Source organism: Pezoporus wallicus, unplaced genomic scaffold (genome assembly GCF_028554395.1).
Source record: "Pezoporus wallicus isolate ANWC-B61680 ecotype Strahan unplaced genomic scaffold, APGP_CSIRO_Pwel_v1 contig_9719, whole genome shotgun sequence".
Classification (NCBI taxonomy): Eukaryota; Metazoa; Chordata; class Aves; order Psittaciformes; family Psittacidae; genus Pezoporus; species Pezoporus wallicus.
This window is the reverse complement of record NW_026642910.1, coordinates 666,689-691,757: the sequence shown is the minus strand read 5'-3', so window position 1 is coordinate 691,757 and position 25,069 is coordinate 666,689. Positions and strand designations below refer to the sequence as shown.

At 51.5% G+C, this 25,069-nt stretch overlaps 1 protein-coding gene across 6 annotated transcripts in view; it reads right to left on the bottom strand.

Annotated features, from left to right (window-relative positions):
• Window positions 1–25,069, bottom strand: part of OPCML (opioid binding protein/cell adhesion molecule like) — a 330,385-nt gene that overhangs the window by 76,610 nt on the left and 228,706 nt on the right. For 4 of the 6 annotated variants that reach the window (XM_057433183.1, XM_057433182.1, XM_057433184.1 and 1 more), the window contains one exon: window positions 17,979–18,063. In XM_057433183.1, the coding sequence (XP_057289166.1) occupies window positions 17,979–18,063 (85 nt within the window). Of the gene's footprint in view, window positions 1–17,978; window positions 18,753–25,069 lie in introns of those variants that run through there. The other 2 variants (XM_057433185.1, XM_057433181.1) reach the window with 2 other exon arrangements.

Below are 25,069 nucleotides of genomic sequence, written 5' to 3'. Positions count from 1 at the left end.
TCTTTCCTTCTTTTTCCTCCCCTTAACCTTCTGCCCGGAAAAAGCCTCACCATCCCTTCTCATCACTAATCATTCCTATCAACCTCCCTGGAAGCACTCTGGGGCCACTTGACCATTAGCAGGCCACTAAATGTGAGGTGGAGGAGGCTGTATTAATATCTAATAAGAGTGATAGATTATGTGAACCTGCTCAGGCACTTCAACTCAGGCAGGTACTGGAGCTAATTTCAGCTAATAACAATAATAACAACAATAATACCACCACCACCAGCCTTCCTTTTGCAAGTCAATTGATTCCTCAGCAGGAATGCCATCTTGACAGATTTATTTGGATGGAGGTGTCTAATTGAATCCAGTGCTTGTTTCCCTTCACTTCATGACCTTTCCTGCCTGTGAAATAAATGCCATTTGGAGGCTTAGTCCTCAGCAGCAAACTGAGCCCCTCCAGGGCTGTGGGGTGGCTGCCTGGTGTTTCCACTTGCCAACACCACCCTCTTAAAAGAGGCCTCTGCAAAGGAGGCACCAGGCCTGGGTGCTCTGCTGGTATTTCTTTTCCACTTCCATGTTCAGAAGTGTTAAATACAGAAAATAACATACGGGGGGGGGGTTGAAGGAAGAACAACCAAATGTTCTTGCTGTTTGGGATGGTTTTATCTTCTTCCTATTCACATCCTCGGTGTTCTTTGCACTGAGGCTTCTTCCAGTTTAATGGAAGAAGCTTTGCTCCCAGCTCTGTGATGCTACTGCAGTAAGATGTACAATCCAGCAGAGACTTGGTCTTCAACCAACAGCAGCCCATCATCACCACATTCAGATATACCATCCCCTTTCCTTCACCTTCCACTAGACTAGGCTGCTCCAAGCCCCATCCAGCCTGGCCTTGAACAATGCCAGGGATGGGGCACTTACCACTTCTTTGGGCAACCTATTCCAGCACCTCACCACCCTCACATGGAAGAACTTCTTCCTTATATCCAACCTGAATATCATCACCACGTTCAGATGTACCATCCCCTTTCCTTCCTCCAGCAGAGACACGGGCTTCAACCACCCACCATCACATCCTTCCAGCACATCCCAGGGATGCTCTGCTGTGCCAGACATGAGCCAACGCTTCCCATAAATTTCACAAGAGTGAGGATCAAAGATGAAAAAGAGCTACTCCGTGTCCCTCGCAGACAAAGGCGCTGAGTGAGAGGCGCCAAGAGAGGTCCTGGGGAGAAGAGTTGCAGCTGAATCTTTTATAATGATATCAATCAATATTAAAAATGGATGGGCTGCTCAATTTTTAAAACATCTTCAATTAATCTTTAAACACAACTGTTTTGCTTAAACCAAAGCCTGAGACTGGTATTTCCATCTGGTCCCCTGGGTTCACGCCAGGTATCTCAGAGAGGTCTACAGAGTAAATAACAGTCATCCAGCACAATTCCCTAGAAGTACAAAAAAGGGGGGGAAAGGCAGAATTTGCTCCTAAATTCATTATTGACTCAGCAGCAAGAATGTCTTTATCTGTGCAGTATGAGAGGTCCTATCAACAAGATTAAAATAGTTAAATCCACTGGGTTTAGGTTGGATAACGGATACAGCTGCTGCCCTTGGAGATTAGAAGGGGTACAGAAGAGAGGGATGAGGGCAAAGGGAAGCTATGGGGCCATCACAGAGTTGGACTGAACCCATCTGAACATAGACACATAGAATCCCAGAATGGTTTGTGTTGGAAAGGACCTTAAAGCTCATCCAGTTCCAACCCCTGCCATGGGCAGGGACACCTTCCACTGGAGCAGCTTGCTCCAAGCCCCTGTGTCCAACCTGGCCTTGAACACTGCCAGGGATGGGGCAGCCACAGCTTCTCTGGGCACCCTGTGCCAGCGCCTCAGCACCCTCACAGGGAAGAATTTCTTCCTTATATCCAACCTGAACTTCCCCTGTTTCAGTTTAAACCCATCACTCTTTGTCCTATTGGTACAGTCCCCGATGAAGAGCCCCACTCCAGCATCCAAATGGAAATCCAAATGGAAAGGCCCCTCTTCAAACATGACTAAACCCACTCAGGAGGCTTCCTGGTGGCCGCGTCTCTAATGTATTCAGGGGAATGTAGCATTTGTGACAGCGAGACTTCTGCCTCACTTGCCATTTCATGTTAAGAGGCTTGTACAGGCAGCAGCGTTTAAAGAGTAATGACTGTTTTCATGGTAAATGCTCTGTTAAATAACCCGGGATTACTGTGGTGGGTTATTGCATATATAAAATGGCATTTCAAAAGAAATAATAATTGTTTTAGAGCTAATTGGTGTTTTGCACGGGCTCCGTGCATGGAATGGTGAGCTGGTGGAGGGAAGGCAGCAAGGAAGGCAGGGAGGCTTCAACCAGCATCTCCCTAGAGCCAAGCAACGGAGAAGGTTCAACCCATGTCCTAGCAGTCCTGGGATCTGATGATCTTAAAGGTCTTTTCCAAGCTGGTTCTAATACAGAATCATAGAATGGCGTGGGATGGAAAGGACTTTAAGCTCCTCCAGTTCCAACACCCTGCCACGGACAGGGACACCTCACACTAGGCCATGTTGCCCAAGGCTCTGTCCAACCTGGTCTTGAACACTGCCAGGGATGGAGCATTTACCATTTCTATGATTCTATGTGCTTCACAATGCAAAAGGCCAGGGCAAAATCCCATTGCAGCCACCAGCAGGCACCTCTGCCCCCCAGATCAGTGTCCACCCATCACTACCCAGCTGAGGAGCATCCCTTGGCCATGTGTAGTCAACGAGACACCGTTGCCAGCAGCAAGCCCACCTCTGCCCTTCCGTTTTCCTCTTCTCACCCCCCAGCACGGGTGGGTTACCCACATGGTGGCGCTTCAGAGCCATCAAAGGCTCCCCGAAAGATGACAAGTCCTCCCTCCCCTGTTCCCAAGTTAAGAGCCAAGGACAACCGCCCTAGTTCTAGGATGAATCACGGGGTGAGCAATGAGACGCCCGAGGGAGCTGTGAGCATTCCAAAAGGGATTTGAATAGCTCAGCTCCTTCCCCTCGCCCACCTCCCCAAGGACACAGCTCTGGGATGGTTCCTCTCACCACCAGCATCCCTCTGCACACAAGCACAAAACCCGAGTGATGACAAGAGCCCAAACTCCCTGTTTATGCCCCTTGCAGTCTGCAGACACTTGAGTCTGAACTCCAAGAGCCAAGAACTCATTCCTGCCTTTCAAACCCAAAGCCTTTGAGCTTCTCTGACAGCAGCTGACCCTTGTCTAGAGACTCGCAGGGCACTCAAGCAGTCAGAAGCACCAGGCAGGACCTGAAGCTTTACAGAGGCAGTGACTTTTGGGATGTGAAGTTAATCACACAAGTGAGCATCTGTGTTGCTGGAAGGGAGAGCAGGGGCTGTCAGAGACTGCCCTTCAAAAGTCTGAACCATCTAAGATCTCCATGTCCAGACACGAGCCGGGTGCCACCGTGCTTAAATCACAGCGTGAGGGCTGGGGGCTCTTAGGATGCCCCCAGAGGGGACCAGCTGGCTCACTGGGGCTCATCCCTCCCAGTCAGACAGCTGATTAACCCAAAAGAGTCCTCAGCATCCCTCCTCCATGTACCACAAAGCACCTCGCAACAGCTAATAAACCTGCAGTGCAGAGGCCAAAAGCCACCAGCTCTGATTCAGCACAAGAAAGGAGAGGAGATAAAAGCTGTCACCATGCCCCAGACCCTCAATGCAGCAAGAGATGGGCAAAAGGAAAACCTTGAAGAGATGAGGTTTGCAAAGGTCCCCAGTCCTCCAGCATGGGAAGGATGGCACGAGACTAATGGCACTGTGAAATCTAAGGGAAAACTGCCGGACCAGGAGAGTTCAGTAGCTTTGATGCTGTTCCTCACCCTTCAAAGTCACTCCCACGCTGGTCTTTGCCAAGGCAACTGCCTCATGTTGTCACTTGGGGTGACCCCATGGTCTTCCCCAGAACCAGCAACTTCAGACTTGGCCAAACTCGCCCTTTCTTGCCACCTTCAAAGACAAGTTTGACCTGATGGCTTAGGAGATTGCCCCTCACTTCATGGAGAGGTGACACACACCCCATGATGTCACATCCCACGAGGTGGTGCCTGAAGTGCTCTAACAGAATGAGTAACACCATTGGCTGCACACATAGATACTATAAGACAAGATACAGAAGATCCTGAGGCCAAAACCATCTCACCTTCACTTGCTCCCAACCCCATCCTCTGCAAAAGCAATGTCTCCCCAACTCCTCTCAAGGACAGGGTAACTCTCCACTTCACTCTCTTCCTCTTCAAAGGGAGCCTTTTCCAGGTCCTAAGGCTCTGTCTCAACCCTTTCCCTTCCTTGGAGGCATCTGGACCCCAGGAGGATGAGTTACATCTCATTACATGTCAACCACTGCCTCTGTCCCTTCAGCATCCATCTCCACAGTATCCAAGTGCCTCAGGTGACTAGAAAAGTCCCTTTGTGTGTTTTCCCAACCCTTGGCTGTACAAGCACCATTTCATCAAGCTCAGTGATGAAGCCAGAAAGGAGCCAGAACAGGCTGCGCAGCCACGGCCAGGATAAGCACAGCCTTTGAATGAGAGGGGATCACACACTCACCAGCACAGCCCAATGGATCATAGAATGGGTTGGGTTGGAAGAGACCTTAAAGCTCATCCAGTTCCAACCTGCTGCCACAAATAGGGACACCTTCCACTCTAAGGAAGGCGTTTGGGATGCACAGCTTCCCTAACTTGCCCTGGTGCAAGTAACAACAAATGACCTTTATTCCTTGGAAAAGAATGTTCAGGAGCCTGTTGTGGAGGGACAAGACATAAAAATCACCATAAACTACATCGAGCTGGGACTACCTCTTTGCTAGTGCCTGTCCCAGCCTCCTGGCCCTACTAGAGTGTGAATAATGATAATCCCTCCCTCAGCATCACAATGGAACACTTGCTTGCTACTAAAACTTACTTAAAATTCATACCTACGTTGGGAGATTATCCAGGAAACTCTAATTACTTATCAAAAGCAACGATGATGTTTTAAGGAGAGGGAGTGCCCATAAATACAGAGCCATAAATAAAGCACTACTCAGTAGCACGGATTAATTTGTATTTAATTGCTAGAAATTGCTATCACTTACTAAACATTCCTTGCAGAATAGGCAAATTCTTTTAAGAACCATTTCAATTGTTAATGGAAAGACTTTTTTCTTTATTATTACTGATTATTTTTCCCTTCCTTCTTTCCCATCCCAGCTCCACGTGCGGGAAGCATCCATCCCAGCTCTGCACTTTGCAGGGATGGGGTTTCCGGGGGGCAGAGAAAGACCCCTAAAGAACCAAAGAGCTGCTCAGGCTTCAAGAGGCCTTTGGTGAAACCCTGAAGTTGGTGGTGAGAAAGCTGCTCTGACATAACAAGGGTAGAGATTGCCTGCAAAGGACTGAAAGAGCTGGAAGCTGCATACCCATCACGCACCCAGGGAGAGAAACACCTCCCATGGAGCATCCTTTCGCTATTCCAGGCTCTGTGGCTGTGTAACTCCTCTCCATAGCATGGACCCTGCCCTCCATCCCAGAGGATGCTCCTGTGGCAGGAGGTGAGCTGTGCAGCATGTGCCAAACAGCCCTGGTACTGCTTCCTCCTCCTTTCGCGGTGTTCTCTGCTTTGCTGTTGGCACAACATCCCATCAGCACAGTTAATTACATCCACGCTGAGTGTGAAGGACAGGCTGATGCTTGCAAAGAGCCGGAGGCTGTGCAATCCATCCCGCTGCTCTCGCACAACAGCTTCCACCTTTGCTGACAAACTGCAGCACAGCACTTCCCAAGGGAGCTTTTCCACTCAGCACCAGGCTTCGGGGCTGCTCTGAGCCCCGCAGCCCTCCCACCTCCACCCAGCATCCCCAATTTGAGGTCAAACAGATGGCCGCAAGCATCTCCATGACCCTCATTGCCCAAACAGAGACTCGCCAAAGGTTAGCTTATAGCCCAAAATGCAGAAGGAATGGTTGCAACCTGGTCTAGTGTGAGGTGCCCCTGCCCACGGGACACCATGGAACTGGTTGATCTTAAGGTTCTTTCCAACCCAAAGCATTCTATGATAGCTGTGGCCAGAGCTCTGCTTGCAGATAAAGCACCAGAGGCAGGAAGCCGCCCCAAAGAGCATCCTCTGAGGCAGAGGAACAAGTATATCCACGGGTGAGTGGGGATTGGAAGCAGGGAAGGGTGTTGGAAAGAGCTGCTCGAGTAAAGAGAGAGCTGGGGTCTCTGGGCCTGTCAATCCACCACCAAGACATCACTCCATCCCCCCTGGACCAGGCTGCCAGTCACAGGGAAACATGTGCCAGCCATGACAAGCAAAGCAACCGACACACGCATCTCCTGCTTACAATAACAGCCCTTCCGTGTCTAATCCATCATATTCGAGGCAGATCTCTTCCCCTGAAGTGTTGTCAATGAGGATTTCATTTAGTGCTAATTAGGCAAATATTGCATGTTAAACACCCATTGATTATTAAGAGACAGTAAGTGGGGTTTAGCTCTGCAGTGTGCGCGGACACGCTGTATTATAGCTGGGATGAAGCTGGTAAATGTCTTGCTGTTCCTAATCATCAGATAGTAATTAACATCCAAGAACTTGTAACTTGGTTTATCATTATAGATTTAGGAAGGCACTAACAGTACTGTATGCTAATTGAATAGCAATTGATTATTTAAGGCATATAAAGATTTAGCAGCTAGGTAATAGATACAGTTGTTAAACTTTAGGAACCATCGCACAGCGTACTCCTGTTGCACGAATGAGATGGTGCTCCTGAAGGTAACTTTGAGATGGGGTTTTCCAATGTGCAAGCCCCCTAAATCCTGACTGGAAAAGACACACACAAGACACTGAAGTCTGAAGTGATCTCCCTCTAAATAACTGGAATCAGTAGATGTCAAGCAGCCCATCTCGATCATGGTGTCCACTCCCTATACTTGCCTCTGCCCCCCAGGACATCCCCATGCTCCATGGATGGGGCCCGAGCCCATGCCCAGAGCCAGCAATGTGGGAAGGTTGGGAAGAATGGGCTCTTTTCCACGTGGGAGGAAAAAGAAAGATGAGAGACTGAAGCCCTGCATCTGAAAGGGAAAAGATAAATGGCTTCTGAAGGGAAATAACCTGCTGGACTCAGTGGGTTTGGCAGCACCCTGCTAAGTGCAGATGAGACTTGAAAACCAGCTGCAAGCTCAGCAATCGCAGCACAAAGCAGGAGTTTCAGAGAGTGAGGCCAAGCAGATGCTTCCCAGAATGAGCCCACAGCCAGGACCATGTGGTCCTGGCCACCCTCAATGCTCCTGGCTGGGGGCAGTGGCCTCGGAGAGGGATGGCAAAGGGATTCAGCTGGGAGTCGGCATCACTGACCTGGCATCAGGGCATTGCCCAGAGGGATGTGGCTGCAGCTCATTCCCTGCTCCCAGTCACACAAGTGGCTGCTGAAAAGCTGGTGAAGGTGAGAAGGCACCACACACCCTCACCGGGTGTAGCTACAATAGGAAGAGCCAGCGCCTTTAGCAAAGGAAGCTAATTCCCACTGATGGGCTGTGCCCAGCACTGATTTATTAGGCAATAAAAGCAAAGGCAAGACAAATGCTCCAAGTGCACCTCTGAGAGTCTGCAGCCTCGGCCAGAGAGTCTGGGCAAGCCCCGGCTGCCTCTTAACACCTTCTCTTGTGCACACCAGGACTGTCCGGGGACCAGGGAAGGGGCTGGTGCACTCTGCTGGGGGGCTGGAGCACGACATCCTCTGCAAGAAGGGGAGGAAAGCACTGCTGCTGCCAACAACTGTACCAAACGGCAGCAGAAGGCAGCAGGATGAGGCCAGCGGCCACCCACTGCCTGGGAGGAAAACCAACCCAACCTTACAGAGCAGAGAATATCATAGAATGGGTCGATTCTATGGGACCTTAAAGGGAAAAACCTTAAAGGGACCTTAAACCTCCTCCAGTTCCAGCCCCCTGTCATGGGCAGGGACACATTCCACTAGAGCAGGTTGCTCCAAGCCCCGTCCAACCTGGCTTTGAACACTGCCAGGGATGGGGCACATAATGAGACATCATGAAGCACATTGCTATTTCAGAGACCCTCTAAGTCCTCAATGCCATCCCAAAACACCAGCCCTGCAGCATGATGCTGCTATGAACCCACACACCAGGAACCTTATGCGAGATTTAGGACATAAAGGATGTCACTCAGCCCTTGGTACCATCCAGAAGGGCATCATCAGCCAGCTGAAGCCTCAAAGTACTGCAAAGGCAGCTTTTCCTACCTGCTGGGCACAGAGTCCATATTGGGCTGGGTCTCAAAAGCAGGGAAGCACCTTACAAGGACCAGTCCATTTCCTTCCAGCCTGCTCCCAGACACTGGTTCCCACCTGAGGTTTCCCATCAGCTCACTACAGCCTTGCCTGGGTCACTGACAGAGGCACCTTCTGCTTCCTCCTTACCCATGTGGTTTGTCCCACTGCCACACAGAGGATATTGGAGTAGTCCTCTGTGACCAATCCCTCTGCTGGCTGTGGTACAGCTTCTTGTCCTTCCCTTGCTCCAGGGCTTTCCCAGGATGGAAGGTGAGCAATATAGGAGTTTCTCCTCCCTTTTCCACACTAGACACTATATTTGTCCTTCCCCAGTGGTCTGGAGCATCCCCTGCCCTCCCAGACGAGCTGAAGCAGTCCTGACATCACTCCAGCCAGTTCTCTACAGATCCAAGCATCGGCCCAAATAATTCCTATGGGAACAGCAGCAAGACAGCGGAGCAGACTGGAGGAGGAGCAGAGAGCAAGAAAACCCCCCCTCTTCAAGAGTTCTGCAGTGGAGTTTACCTGTGCTGCAGCAGGCAACAAAGAGAAACGTCAAAAGCAATGAGACAAGGCAGGGGAGGCGTCGCAGCAGATAAAGGATTCTTCAGGTATGAGAAAAACCAGCTTTGGAAACCTCGCGGAAGTGACTTCAAAGTCTCCAGAGGATCTCAATTGAGAGTCTGTCACTTGGTGTCAAGATAACTTTCTGGACAGCTCTCAGAGCTTGTTAAGCTCTTGCTTAGGCTGCATTTGAGCTCTAGTGGCAGTGCTGTCTGCAAGCACAAGCACTGAGACATGCACCGGGTACATACAGCTTTGCCATTATCCCTCCAGCATCCCCCATCATGACCAGTAGCAATGGGCATGGGGAACTCAGTTTGTGCTGCTTTGGTGTCCTCAACATCAGAAGGACATGGAGCTGTTGGAACAAGTCCAGAGGAGGCCACGAGGATTATCAGGGGCCTGAGCACTCAGAGGAGTTTCTGGGTTCAGGATGGGAAACGCAGGACCAGATGCAACGGCCTGGGTAATGCAGGTGGTCAAACCAGATGGGTCTAACAGTGTCTCGGCATCACAGTCTACAGCTCTGAGAAGAAATTACCTGCTTCCCTCACAGCAATCACTTCATCCAGAGCCCTGCAGGACTCCCACTGTTCCCACTAGCCCGAATCCTTGACTTTAATTAAGTCCAAGCAGCCTTCTCCCAAGGAGAAGGGAGGAGAGGGTGACTCAGGCAGCGATGGGACCAGTGGTGGAATTATCCTCCAGTTACAAATATTAATTAAAACCAGACCTCCCCCCAGTTTAAAAATAGGAAAAAGCCAAACGAATCAATTCCACATAAAGGAATATGTAGGGAGAGGGAGCAAGAGGAGGGAGGGTGACACAGAGAGAGAGACAGGATGCGAAGTGAATGCTAAGAGCTTTCCACCGTCGCTGCAGTAAGCCCCAGGCCTGGCTGCTTCCACCAGTTACCTCGAGCCTCCTCGGAAATGGGCTCAATCTACCTGCTGCTGCACCACAGCAACTCCTGTGATCACACAAAGGCCTTGAGATCTCAGCTTTAGCTGCCTTGATCGAATTAAATGCAATGCCACTGTGAAGCAGGCTCTTAATTTCAGGTGTAAGCATGGAGGCTTTCTCTTCTCCTACCGGCACTCATCCTCTTTCTGCAGCGATGAGTTGTTCATGGGTTATGCTCTTTAAGAAAGAGGGAAAAAAGTCATCTGATAAAGTGGGTTATAAAACCTGTGGTGGTAATAAACGAAGAGCAAGGAGCCTGATGCAAAGGCAGCAGAGAAGGCAGAAGCCACTATGGGGAAGCAGTAGCTGAACTGTGATTAATACATGACCATGGGTGACGGGGAGAGCAGCGCAGGATGCCACTCGCTGCACTGAACCAGTGATGGGGGGTTGAAATGGAGAGCAGAGGGGACCTCACCCGGGCAGAGGGGAAGGTGTGGATGAGGGATGATGAGTAGTTGGTTCTCCAGTGTCAAAGCTGAGGGAGGAGAGGTGCCTGGTACCACACAGAATCATGGAATCATAGGATCAGCCAGGCTGGAAAAGACCTGAAAGATCATCAAGACCAACCACTTCCCAGCACTGCCAAAGCCACCGTTAACCCATGGCACTGAGGGCCTCATCTACACCATGGGTGAACACTTGCAGGGACGGTGACTCCAGCCCTGCCCTGGGCAGCCTGTTCCAATGCCTGAGCACCCTCTGGGGCAGGAATTGTTCCTCAGCTCCATCTAAACCTGCCCTGGTGCAGCTTGAGGCCGTTTCCTCTTGTCCCATCCCTTGTTCCTTGGGAGCAGACCTGGCTCCATCCTCCTGTCAGGCAGTTGTAGGGAGCCATCAGGTCCCCCCTGAGCCTTCTCTTCTCCACACTGAACCCCCCAGGTCCCTCAGCCATTCTCCACCACTCTTGTGCTCCAGGCCTTGCACTGAGATTACCATCCCCTGACCAAAAGCTGCAGGAAAAAGTCATCTCCTGTGCCTGGGTTCCTGTTCAAGGAAGTTGGGGGAAACTCAGCACGCAGGGACGTGGCAGAAAAGGGCTTAGAGTGGAGGAAAAGATGGAGGGAGATATTGTTTTCTCCACTCTGGTACTCTCAGATATGTCAGTCTGAGACAGATCTGCAAGAACCAACACGACCACAGACTCAAACTCCTTCCACAAATCCCACTCATCCTCCTTCCTATCTCTGTAAAATGAGGCTAACAGCAGGATGCTCCCATGGCTCTTACAAGTGGGATGTGTTACAAGGAGGTGCCCTGGGAGCAGACAGCACTTCTTTTTATCAGCCTTCGTTATTATCACATTACTGTTAGCTCTGCTTAGGTGCCCAGGAAGCATTCCTGGCTTTTCTTGCCTCTCCATGGGAGCAGGACAGCCTGCTGGCAAATGCCCATGAGAATTACAGCCGGGTTCCCGGGCACAGACACGGCTATCGGCTCCTTTTTATGAGCCTTCATTGTTATTACCACCTATTTCTTTTTACATTCCTGCCAAAATACCAAACATTAATCTCCCTCGTTCCCTGCAGGGAAAACATGGGTAATTGGATTTATATGGGTTAGGAATTTGTTAGATTTTTATATATATACACGCACAAACAGGCACACATACAGCAAAAACATCCCAAATAGGAGGCAGGGGGATGCACTGCCCCAGCGGGACTGGCCCTGGGGCTTGGGTACCAGCTGGATGAAGCCCAGCATCCCTGCATCTCAACCCCATGCTGACTGCTGCGCTTTGATTTAGGAACTCATCCCACAGCACTGAACTTCACACGGTGGGAGTTAACCAGTCATGGGGTTTGCTTTGGTTCATCCTTCCAACATTCTCTTTTTCTCTTTCCTCATCCTCTTCTTTTCCCCCCCCTCTCCCTTGTCCCTCTTTCTCCCTCCTGCCCTCCCATCCCTCTTCTCTCCAGCTCCAGCCAGGAGGTGACACCACATACGAGAAGCAGCAGCAAGATGCTCCATGAGATGGCTCCTTGGCTTTCCCTACCCTGAACTCTGCTGCACTGGAGATGGCACAAAGCACAGCGTCAGCACAATTTACTCATCTGATCCTCCACCACAACAGTTGTTGTTCTCATTATCCTCCCCCATCCACGGAGCAGCAGACTTGGAGACCCATTTGTATCCCGAGGAACAAGTGCATCAAGAGAGTATAGTCATGGAAACAACTCGTTTGAAGCAAACCTTGGGATAGATACAGTCATCGGAAAACAGAAGTGAGTATTTTGCACTGAAGAACCAATCTCGAAGGGTTTCTGTCTGTCAGGGAAGACAAGACCTACGCAGCAAATCAAACCTGTAGTAAACAACCCATTCCAGGCTAAAAACTGTTGGCAGGGCTGTTGGGGGAATTATTTTGTTCATTGAAAAAGAAGAAATCAACCCGGCACATCCTCACCCTTAAAAGCTGCTTCCAAGGACACACAAAATGATAGTCACTGAATGAGATATCCCTTATGAACTGCCTGCTCGGCTGCAGTATCTAAAGATTATCACTTAAAACAATATGTCCAGCTGATGTAAAAAGCATCCACGGTTTAGGGCTGAGAAACACAAGGAGGAGGCAAACTGTGAGAGCAGTCGAGGGAACAGAGGAACTCTTTGGGAACCAGGAACGTGAAAGACAGCCGCTGTGCTCCGGATTCATTTTGCAGCGTTAACACCTAATCCTTTTCTAGAAACAAAGACCCTGAGCTCCTGGAGAAGTGCGTGTGATCCAGAGGAAGGACAGCTATTACTGCCTGCAATCCCGGGGAGTTTATTATGCTTGCAAGAAGATCTCGTGTACCCTATAGAGAAAGGATTACTCACAGTTCAGTCTCATCCCCTGGAGCTGAGCATCACCATTCGGAGCTATTTCTGGTGAGTGGAGCTCAGAAACTTAGCGTGGGGGTTGGCTTTGTGCTGGGCAAAAGGACCAGCAGCACAAGGTGAATGCCCCGAAGTCAGCCCCGTATTTCCTCCTTGCACAACATGACTGCGCTCCTGAGCGGGGACAAGCAACCTGTCCCTATGCAATCCTACACAAACCAGCAAGCCCCAGATGGAGACTCAGATTCATCCCATAGCAAGGACACCAGGAGTTCAAACACAGCGTCCCAGACTGATCTGGGTTCAAAAGGACCTTAAAGCTCATCCAGTTCCACGGGCAGGGACACCAAGCCCCTGTGTCCAACCTGGCCTTGAACACTGCCAAGGATGGAGCAGCCACAGCTTCTCTGGGCACCCTCACAGGGAAGAGCTTCTGCCTAAGAGCTCATCTCAGTCTCCCCTCTGGCAGGTTAAAGCCATTCCCCTTGGCCTGTCCCTACAGATCCTTGCCCAAAGCCCCTCTCCAGGTTCTGTGTAGGTCTCCCCTGAGCCTTCTCTTCATTCACATCCACCAGCATCTCTCCTGATGCCAGCCAGGCCAACAGCGTGGCACAGGGCTGCTCCAACCCCACCGAGGTGGGAAGGGAGCACGGGCACCAGCTGCATGGTCTCAGCATCACCACTCGCCTTCATGCACCGGGCTGGGGTGGAGGGAACCTTTCCACAACCCCCTCAACCTTTTCTCTCCAACCACCCTTCCAACGGCTGCACCGTTACAAGTGAAATTAGTGGGCATTGTAATTATAACTATCAGGAGCAGATAAGACAAGTTAAATACCAGCTACCTAGGGAGAAATTATTATGCCAGCCAGGAGGATCCAAATGCCAGAATCCATGGCTGTAATTTCCCTGAGTCGCCAATTACAGCTCCACCACGCAGCGAGTTCTACCTTGGAAACAGCAGGTATATATTTAGCTGCTCCAGAAAACTTTTGGGGGGAAAGAGAAGGAGGAAAGGCCAGTGATGGAGCAAGTCCTCACTAATCTGCTCTTCACTAATCCCCATGCTTTTAGCATCTGCACACAAAAAGCAGCGACTCTCTTCCCACTTCCCAGCAAGGACTTAACTGCGGAGAGACGGGGCTGCATTACCGTGTCTTTTCTATGCTGGTTGCACGGGTGAGTGTCACAACCCCTATTTAACAGGTAGGAAAACTCGAGGGCTGGTGGTTTGACTGAGCAAGAAGGGGGGGAAATCTCATTTCCCAGCTTCCCAAACCTATGGTTAGAGCCTGTGGTCCTGCTCCTGCTGGTTCTACTTTACTCAGGCCTCATTGTGTACTGGGAAATCAAAGTGCGGTAGATTACTACACCTCCTGCCCCCCCCCCCAAAAAAAAAGAGCAGAATTGTCAGGAATAATTAAAACTATAATTGCAAAAATAAATGGAAGAGTGGCATTTTTATTCTAGCTTCTTAGTTTTAATTGGAATTGTTCTCATAGTCACTAATTGACAAAACAGAGCCAGGAGCAAAGTCTTGGATGCAAATGAGCAGAGCCACCCTGGTTGTCTGGTCTCCTTGGACAAGCAATAGGGAGGCCAGAAGTGAACATAAAGGTAGAGGGTGATTTGACTTGAAAATCTGCCTTTAAATGCAGGGGGAAAGCCTCTCTGTATTATTTATCTTAGATAAAAGCTTAGTTATACATGTGTTAGTTGTACAATCTTAGCACCACCTATGAAAGCTCATTTCTTCTCATCCCCCTCCTCTAACCAAACCAGTGCTGTTGGCTCCATTTTACACATGGAGAAACTGAGGCAGAGAGCAAGAAAGGCCTTCTCAAGTCCTTGTGTCCCCACACTGATAGCCAAGGAGCAAACCCAGCACATCCCATCACCCAGCTGTTCCCTCCAACCACTGCATGGCTCTCTTTGCCTTAAAAATAAAGCTCCAATATTTCTTAAACACAGATAAAACTATAAAGCCTTGAAATTTGGAGCAGCTGCTGGTTTATGTCTTTATGAACTGTACTGATGCCTGTTATAAAAGGTCGGCTTGCTGGCGGCACAAGGAATACGATCCCATTTACTCCACATCCCCCATTTCAGCATCAAGATGTGGTACCCGTGGTTCAGCCGCTGCCTGCATCGCCCTGAGCTCTGACAACAGCAGTGCTGGTGCTTCCAGCAGTCGGGAGAAAACATAATCCAAGGTTTCTAGCTAGGATCAACCCATTGGGAATTAGTGACCATGCTGGGGACCTGCCAGCGATGCCCCTGCAGCATCCCACGGGACAGATGCCTGTGGCCCTGCGAGCTGCAGGGCACGCATCCAAGAAGCATCGTGCATAGCAAGCTGATACTCGGTGGCACTCTTCCCACAAGCACAAACTTAATCCTTGTTTCCACATCAAATCCCAGCTGGGAAATGAAAAAGTGACCTTCTTCAACCTCGAGCGTGCTCCTTGCTCTGTTCCACGTCCCAAACTGGTGGCTAATGCGGGTTACTGCTACCACCTAAACATCTGCCCTTCTTCATAGCAGGTTTTGTGCTTCAGAGGCAGGTAGGAGGCAGCTTGATTTTCTCTTTAATACTACACAGAGAATTTGCAAACTGCCTCAAGTTCCCGGGAGAGGAAAGGTGCAGGACTATTATGGGAATTGTTTGTTCTTACAATAGGAAGCAGTGAATTACCAACAATCTCTCCTTAAAACAGGGGACTCATTTGCTGCTGATCTAACATGACCCCAAACTCGACTGTAAACGTTAGCCTTAGCTTCTACAAGGATTCCACTGAGCCTCCCTCGGAAAAAGGGTGGAGAGGTGGAAATGGATGTGCCCGAAATCCAATACAGGAAACCCACAAACAGCCTGAAAAGCCTCCAGGTTTCCTCCTCCATCATGCGGTTCTGCTCTCCCTCACATCTTTCTGCAGTGCCATGCGTGTGCTTAAAGAGCTCAGAGCTTCCATCAGCCCTGCTGAATCCAAGGGAGTTTACACAGCTCAGCCCGCCCTATGACCAGGTAGTAGCAGGGTGGGAGAGGACCTGGCGAGTCCAATCCCTGCAGGATTGTGGCTAATTCCATAAGTGCGATAAACTGGAATTACAGGAGCTTTTCTCCTCGGTTTGAGCCCCACAAGTGCCATTTTGCAACGAGGACAGCAGAGGACACCACATCTGCTCTGACTACAGGTGCACAGACCGTTTGCTGGGTGAAAACCCTATTGAGGGCCCCACACTAGACACCTACCCAAGCATCATCCACACGGGAAGCCTGTCCTGGGCAGTTTCCCATTCCCAGCTCTCTGTAGGGTATTTCAACCTGATAACGAATGCCAACTGCATCCTTGAGAACTCCACCTTTGGGCTGCTGCATACCCAGAACAGGGGATAAGAATGGGAGAGAGGAGTTAGACCATTGGGAAACAGCAATGCAAGAAGGGAGTGTGGGCAAATGGGAGCTGGAGGCCAGAAACCTGACTGCAGCAAGCAAAAGCTAAACTTGAGGAGGAAAAGGGATGGGGTGAGCGTGGAAAAATCAGATGCCAAGCGGGGAAATGGGTAGAAAACAAGTGCTTTTGGGGCAGAGCTTCCTGTAAGTCACACCAAGAGATGCAGCGTTTCTTATGGGGAGGCTAAAATAGCTCAGCGCTCCGGAGCTGGCTGCTTCACAAACATCCCCTCTTGCAAACAGCACGGAAAAGAGGCCAAAAGCTTTAAAATATACATAAAGGAGATCCAAGTCAGCCCTCTGCTGGCAATAGGATCAGCTGGAGCTGCAGGAGCTGCCCCGGGAAGGGGCTCAGCACCCATCCTGCTCAAACCCCAATGAGCATCCTCTTGCTCCGACGGTGGGGAAAAGAGCACCAAAGCCAAAGGCATCTCTCGGAGGGGTTGTGCTCCCTTCTTTAACCTGCCTTGCTCACTCCAGCTCAGGTTAAGCATCATTGCAGTCAGTTATGAAGAGGACACATGCCCTCTGCAGTGCCACGGCCCCCAGTTACACAGGGTGATGACAAGCAGGGCCCTGCCTGGGAGTGAGGAACAGGGATGTGCTAGGCACAGGCAACATCCCAAAGCGTGGAAGGCACCGTGCTGGGAGACCAGCACCTCTCTCACATGGAACTCGTAGAGCCTGTTTCCCACCATCACATTCTGCACTACCATTTCCCCCTACAACAAGGGGAAGATCACCCAACCCTCCCTGTCCATCCTTCCATATCCAGGTGAGCAGAGCATCCTCTGCTCCAGGCTCATCCTTGCTCACAGACAGCATGGCACGCACCTCATCCCTGTGCCAGGCTTTGGGAAGAGCTGCTCTCTGCTGCAGCCCTGTTCCTCCATGGTCTGAGCTTGTGTCGGGGTTACACACTACTCCCTAATGCAGTGAAAGCAGCAGATTAACTTCTCCAGACTCTCTCTCTCTCCAAGCTCACACCCTCAGCGCTCCATTCCCGAGTCACAGGGTCACTTTTCCACATGGATTAACCAGCTCAGGTCCTCCTGAAGCACACGCAGCACAACCCAAAGCCCCAGACACGACCTGAGTCCCCATCACCCTTTGAGAAAAGGCTGGGCTGCTATCTGCTCATCTGACCGCGCTTCTGTGATGCCTATTGAGAGCTGCTATCCGACACAGGCTAATGCACCATGTACACCTGTAACTCATTCAGGGAATAAGAAAAGGATGCTCTGCTCTATTGTGCAGCAGAGAAGTGGCCCATCTGCATAGAAGCCGCCTGCCTTTCTCCCCCAGCAAACAGAGTAAGGTAAAAGCATCCATCAGAATTCATAAGATGCACCCCTGGAGTAAAAGATTGATTTGATATTAACAGATTCGTGCAGAGACTATAAAGTGATCAAGGCAGAACACTGACACCTCGGAGGCATCGCAGCCCTGGAAACCCACTGGCAATGCAGGCTGGCATCGGTGCAAGCAGCACAGACCCCCCCCCTCCCCTTCCCTCCCTTCCCACACAGCCGCACGCACCCAGAGACAACTTTGGGAGCGGCAGGCGGCACTAACTCACTGTCTGCCACCTAAACCCCTGTGTCAGCTCCTCGTCTGGCACCCGCAGCCCCACGCTGCAGCCCGTGCCCCAGCCCCACGCAGCACCAGCGCATCGCTCGCCCCAAAACCACTAACGCAGAGCATCCCCTCAACACAACGGGACACACACACGAAGTCTCCAGGAGGTCCCAGAACCCTCCAGGAGCCCCGCACCGCGCACAGCATCCCCCATGAGCCTTATCCAGACCCCCCTCCTCAGCCCCCCCAAGGCATCAATGCAGGTGCTCCTACCTGAGCGTGGCGCTCTCCCCTTGCCGCACTGTCACGTTGTCCATGGCTTTGGGGAAGGTGGCATCTCCGCTGCGCACGGGCACTCCTGCGGGCACAAGGAAGAGCAGCCTGAGACAGAGGACGACTAGGCACCTCCAGGGCAGGGCTAAGCACCCACCGACCCCCATCCTGGGCAGCAGGGACTTTTCCAACAGGCAAAAAACACACCCGACCAGGCCACCGGGAGCGAAAAGAGAAGGGGATGAAGGGGGGGAGAGAGGAGGGTTGGGGTGCGTGTGTGTGGGGAAGGAGGGGAGCAAAACCACCGGGGCCGAGCGATGAGGAGCTCCACGGAGATCAGGAGAGCCCCCGGCAAGGCAGGATGCGAGCGCTGAGCCTGCCGAGCGGCATCCGGAGGGAGTCCCCAGTATCCTTGGGTGAGGGAGGAGGACGGGAGGGCCGGAGGGGAGGAGGAGGAAGAGGAGGAGAGAAGATGCAGTGCAAGAGATGAAGGTCACAGATGTGTGCCTGCTCCAGACGCTACTTTAAGATTCATTTGGGCACGCGCTGCGGAGATCTGGCATCAAAAGTTTATAACCCAAGGAGGAAACGTGGCTCTGGCACGAAAGGGAGGGCGGCCATAAACCCAGTAAAAACAGGGGAGTTTGGCTGTTTGCCGGCTGCTGCTCTTTGAAATGATAACGGGAAAAGGAAAACAAAGCCCCTAAAACACCCGAAAGCTCCCCGAAATGCCGGTTCTGTCGCAAGATCGAAACTTCCCCGCGGAGCTGCCGGCGATGTTTCCCCCCCCAGGCCGGGGACGGGATGCTTCTCGGCTCCCAAAAGTGGGTCTCCAGAGACGTCCCCCCTTCAGCTGAGCAGCGAGGAGGAGGAGAAGGAGGAGGAAGGGTGTCGGGGCCGCGGCGGCAGCGGCAGCAGCAGCATCCCGGCCCGGTCGGGCGGCAGCATCCCCGGGCGCGCAGGCGGACTGCCCGCCGTTGTCATGGCAGCGGCTCCATCCCTGACCGGCGATCGGGCTCCCGCACACCCCGGTAACACCCGCACGAACACACACACACACACACACACACACACACACACACACACAGCGAGGCGGGCGGAGCGCGCTTCACCCGCCAGCCTTTAACCCCCGCCGCACCGAGCTCCCGCAGAGCAGCGGCACCGAGAGGCTGCCACCAGCCCAAGGGACTGCCCCCCCCTTTAACTGCTTCAAGCCCGGACGTCTCGCCCGGCTCAGCACCACGATGCTGGTCCCCTCGGCCACCCCAGCGCCCTTGCTGCACCTTTCCCTGCATCCCTAAAATCAATCAGGGTGGAAAAGATCTTTTAAGATCCAGTCCAACCATTCCCCAGCACTGCCAAGGCCACCACTAACCCATGGCACTGAGAGCCTCGAATAGCCTGTTCCAATGCCTGAGCACCCTCTGGGGAGGGAATTGTTCCTCAGCTCCATCTAAACTTCCTCTGGTGCAGCTTGAGGCCGTTTCCTCTTGTCCCATCCCTTGTTCCTTGAGGGCAGAGACCAGCCCCCTCTTGGCTTCATCCTCCTGCCAGGCAGCTGTAGAGAACCATAAGGTCCCTCCTGAGCTTTCTCTTCTCCTGACTAAACCCCCCAGGCCCCTCAGCCGTTGCTCATCACACTTCCATCCACTTGTTAATGCATGGTTGAATTCAGGGATGGCTCCCCTGTGGCTGGGAGCCTGTCTGCAGGCAGGGCAGTGAGAAACAAGGTCCTGCTGACACATATTTGCCCCACCAGTTCATTGTGGAAGGGAGCTCCAGAGGATCTCCCTACTCCATATCCCTGCTGTCCTCACTTCCTGACACAGACAGCCTTGCACTAGGATGGTTTTCCACCCCACCACTCCAAACAGGGTAGTGCTTGACATCAGAGTGCACCAACCCCTTCCCTGGTCCCCCTGCAGTCCTGTTATGCACAGGAGGTGGTCTTGGAGACATGCAGAAACCATCATTTACCTCCTCAAGCAGCAATTGAGGCCACCAAGACCTCAGTGACCATCCAGACACATCCATCTCTGTGCCTACGAAAGGAAACCAACCTCCCATTGCTACCTCCTTGCATTGTGCTGTACAGTTCCTCATCCCTAAGTCGAGACGGGCATGGTCCTCAACTGGATGCATTCCTACTCAATATAACATGCCCCTTTCAGGAGGAATATAACAACCAGTGAAAGAGTTTAAGCTATTTTGGGGCCCCAATCTTCTCCAGAGACCCAAATACAGCTTCTACAACCAATCAAGAGGTATTGGCAAGGGGTTTTCAGTGATTTCAAGCCAAATTATCAGCACTGAAGATCCTCTCTATATAGCAGTGGGATGCAGAGACCCTAAAGACACTGCTAGCCACAGGCTAGCGCTGCAGAGATGTGTGCTGACTCCTGGCACCAGCTGATGGCTGCAGGCATGAGAGGGATGCTGACTGCAGCTTGGATAAATAGGACAGCCCAGGAGCCAAGGGAAGTGCAGGGAAAAGCACAGGGATGAGTTTTCCAGCTCTTCTGATAGAAAATTGCCTTAACCCTCAATACACATGCCAGCTGCTACAATGCGAAGCATCCTTTTGGCGGGGAAGGATGGAGAGGAAGAACACCCCATCTCCTTCCTGATGGGCTCCCACCTTGGCACAGAGGAGCCATGGCTGCTGGCAGGGAAGGAGCAGCAAGGAGTGAGCACAAACCCATCACAGCTCCCCACAGTGAGACAGCCTGAGCCTCCTCCAGCAGCAGGGTGAGCTCCAAGGGGGAGGATGCTGCAGTGACCAGAAGCTGTGCTGGGTTCAATAGTGCTCACCCCTTGAGAGAGGAAGCTGTAGACATAGAGTGTGTGTAGCAGGAAGCCTGCCAGAGATGGTGTAATTTAGCAAAGGGGAGATTTAAAGGGGGAAAAGAGCCTGTCTGCCTCAAAAGAGCCTCTGAGGAGGCTGCAGAGATGCAGACACATGTAAAGGCAAGGTATAAACTGACAGACAGGGAGCTGAACTGGCATATATGGGGCATCCAAAAGGGAAAAGAGAGGGAAGGGAACGGTGTCCATATTTATGGAACAGAACCTGCCTAACTGGGTAGGACACAACAACCTGGCACCGCTATGCAGGTGGCATGCCTCAGTGAAGCCCCTTTGGGCACTCAACAGCGGGAGCAGGCAGTCAAAGAGCACCCTTTCCTGCCTCTGTCTTCTGGCTCACCCCATCACAGTTCTGGTTAAAGCTACCTTCTGAGGAAGCACACTGCCACCAAACAGAGGGAGCAAGCTGGGACATGGGGGAGGAAAGGGCAAAGGGAAAAAGAACTCAGAATCCAGGAGGGTACAAAACGTGGACGCAGCAGACATGAAAGCAGAGCCACTTCTGTGCCCAGACAGTTTGCAGACCAGAGGTTGCATGGGGTGGCTTTAGATCAGGTCCATGTCTAAAAATACCAGCTAGCTGAGAGGCTGGCACAGGCCCTGAGGGCATCAGGCATATGGCAGCGGCTGATCCTGCTCCTCAGAGTGACGTTAACAAGCCCTGACCTTCTCTCATCATCCCAGAGGCTCAGAAAGGAACTGAGATTGCAAGGACGAGTCCCTCCACCTCCCAGCCCATTGTCAATCTCCGCTTTTATTAGTGGTGCGGTTTGGTCTCCATCTCCCTCCGAGCTTTCTCCCTCATTGCTCTCATCAGGAGCTTGCAAATGCCAAGAGTCCAGGCTTGGAAGTAATTAGTGAGGGACCAGAGCCCATTGTGGGGCAGGTTAGTGGCAGCGCTGCTCCAGCACCATACTGGGACCAATGTACAGCAACACTGGGCTTTATTCTGCAGCCCCACCACTGCTCCACGTTTATTTTCCCCTTCTCCACGCATCTTAGGGCATGCTGGGATGCTCTCAGTCCATCTCCCTTAAGATGGATGCAGTGAGGGACGGAGACTGCAACAACACCAGGACCCCACACACTTGGGTAGCGTTAACTGCTCACCAGCACCCTCTGATACACTGCCTCTTCCTAAAGGATATTGATTCTCTCCTCTGGCAGGTTAAAGCCATTCCCCTTTTCCTGTCCCTACATCCCTTGTCCAAAGCCCCTCTCCAGCTTTCTTCCAACTCCTTTCAAACCAGAAACAGACGCTCACAGCTTAGGACCTTCCCACAAGCACCCTGCCTGGGGAGAGAAACACTACGAAGCACATCCACTTTTCGCACCAGGACAGCATCTTCTCCCGTGGTGAGAACAACCAACCACCACGTCCTTGTCAAAGTGCAAAGCGCAGTCCTCAGCAGGCAAAGACAACTAATTCTTAAGGAAAATAGAATGGAAAATGGTTTTCTTTGCCTTTTTTTTTTGTCCTTTTTTTCCCCTAAAATGAACTTTGAGCCACTCACAACTGAAGCAACCCATCGAAGCAAAAACCCAGCAGAGCTGGAGGGGAAAGCAGTCCTTGGAGGACCTGGCCTTGTTTAATCAAAGAGCTAATCCTTCACCCTCCAGCACTGGTGGAAGTTCCCAGATCTCCCTCTGGAAAGCCCAAAGAAGTTGTTTCAAAGCTCCTTCCCAGTCCCTGTCTGCAGAGAGCTGCTGGTGCTTCCCAAAAACCGGGGTCTTTCAAGGCATCCCTCTCCTGGGGCACGTGAAATCTCTATTCCTGAACATCCCGGCTACACTATCTGGCCAAGATACACATAACAACTCCATGGTGAATAGAGAGCGCTGTATCTTGTTGGTATCCTGCTACGTGCAGATGGCATCTGGGCTCGGGGCTATGAGATTTTTAACTAATATCTTTCTGCACTACTATCCCCTCCTCCCTTTTCTCCCACCTCCTCCTCCTTTCCACCTCCTCTTTCTCTCCATCTGTCCCCATCCCTTCTCTTCTCCACCTTTTCTCTTGCACACTTGCAGCTGCTAATTTTTCCCCAGCGTATTTGGCACTGCCTCCAGACACCTCTTCCCCCACAGCCCTGCTTCTTCCTTTCCCCAGTTGCTGCCAAACAGTCTCCATTTCTTTACCCTGTGCACGCACACCCCGGCACAGCAGGGAACCATAGAATCATGGAATGGTTTGTGTTGAAGAGACCTTAAAGCTCATCCAATTCCAACCCCTGCCACGGGCAGGGACACCTTCCACTAGAGCAGCTTGCTCCAAGCCCCTGTGTCCAACCTGGCCTTGAACACTGCCAGGGATGGGGCAGCCGCAGCTTCTCTGGGCACCCTGTGCCAGCGCCTCAGCACCCTCACAGGGAAGAGCTTCTGCCTTATCTCCAACCTGAACTTCCCCTGTTTCAGTTTGAACCCATCACCCCTTGTCCTATCACTACAGTCCCTGATGCAGAGTCCCTTTCCAGCATCCCTATAGCCCCCTTCAGACACTGGAAGCTGCTCTGAGGTCTCCACACAACTTCTCTACCCCAGGCTGAACAGCCACAAGCTCAGCATCCTCCAGTATGTTGGAACTGGGGTGCAGCAAAGCATCCCCCCATTCCTCAGATCAAAGCTTTGGGAATGCTATTCAGAGCTGCACTGACCGCTGCCCAGGCAATGGCACACACACAGCTCTCCCCCTCCATCCCCCTGCCTCTCTCCAGCAGGATTTATTTCTCCCACTTAATTTTCCCAGTTGTTTTATCTCGGTTTATCTTCACACTCAATCAGGCTCTCTGTACAAAGGGAACTTTTATTTTCTCTGCTGTTACATTTAATGCATTTTATCGCAGGAATTTAGCAAACAGAAAAACACACTGAGGTAATTGTGACCAAAAAAACACAGCTTATTCCTCAACCTGATCGTGGTCGTGAGCTCTCCTAGGCAGAAAATGCAAACTCAAGACCCATTCTCTTCCCTAACGCCCAACTGTGGGGCTGATTTAGCAATGAACACCCCTCCAACACCGTCCTCGCAACCTAAATGCATGGATAAAAGCTCCCATCTTCCATAAAATCCTTCTAGGATCATGCAACCCCAGCTGAAGCAGAGGTGTATGCATCCCCAAGGCCAGGATGGACGGGGCTTGAAGAAACTTGGTTTAATGGAAGGTGTCCCTATCCATGGCAAGGGTTTGGAGCTGGATGAGCTTTAAGGTCCTTTCCAACCCAAACCATTCCATGATCCCATGATTTCATTTTCCAGCAGGATTTCTGACAACGGTCCAGGATTTTTTTTTTTCTTTTTATTCTAAGGCAAGCAAAATGTGAAGATTTCATTTGCGATGCCAAGATTTTTTTGTTGTTGTTGCCATTCCTGTTGGTATTTCGTGCTTTTGGGCATGTGTTCAGCTCCCCTGCGGTCTTTCCCTTCAAACCCAACTTTCGAGGGAAGAGGCTGGGGGGGGGCATCACAGACATGTGACATTTTGCTTCAGTGCCAAAACATTTCCATATCAAAACACACCAAAGTTCAGGCTGCTCCATCGAAACAGCACAACAAAACCCCACTGCATTGATAGTCCTTGCAGGCATCTGCCGAAGAGATGCTTCCAGCAAGCCCGCATTTCCCACATCACTGGGAAACAGAGGGGAAAAACCAGAATGGGGCAAAAAGGAGGGAATTGGAGGGGCTGGAACTGGATGATCTTCAGGCCCTTTCCAACCCAAACTGTTCTACGAGTAGAGAAGAGAAAGAAAGTGCAGGATGGGGGATTACAGAGATTAAAAGCCTCGTGCTTCAATACCAGCCCAAAGGATATGGGGTTTCTATAGCGGGGATGCTCAGGTGAATGGGAACACGGCATGCTGCAGCTCGAGGGTGACAGAGCCCATGTTTCCCCCAAGACAAGAGCAGGTCTGAGGTTGCAAAATGCCCCTTCTTGCTCTGAAGCCTCAGTTCCATCCCCTTATGGCCCAAAGTCCTATTTAGAAGCACTGTAGGTTACGAGTAGCAGGGGCAGACAAGCTGCTGCTGTTTCCAGCTCGCTGCACACTCCCATCAGTGTGACCAAGCATGGGGCAACACAACGGCCCCATTTCCCCCAAATGCCACCTCAGAAAGCCCACCACATCCCTATAGCAAGCATAGGCACTGCCAAGCGGAGCAGGAACATTTCTTCCCTCTCCTGCCAACATTACAAGGCTCATTTCATCGCCGCTTGCAAAGTGTTTTG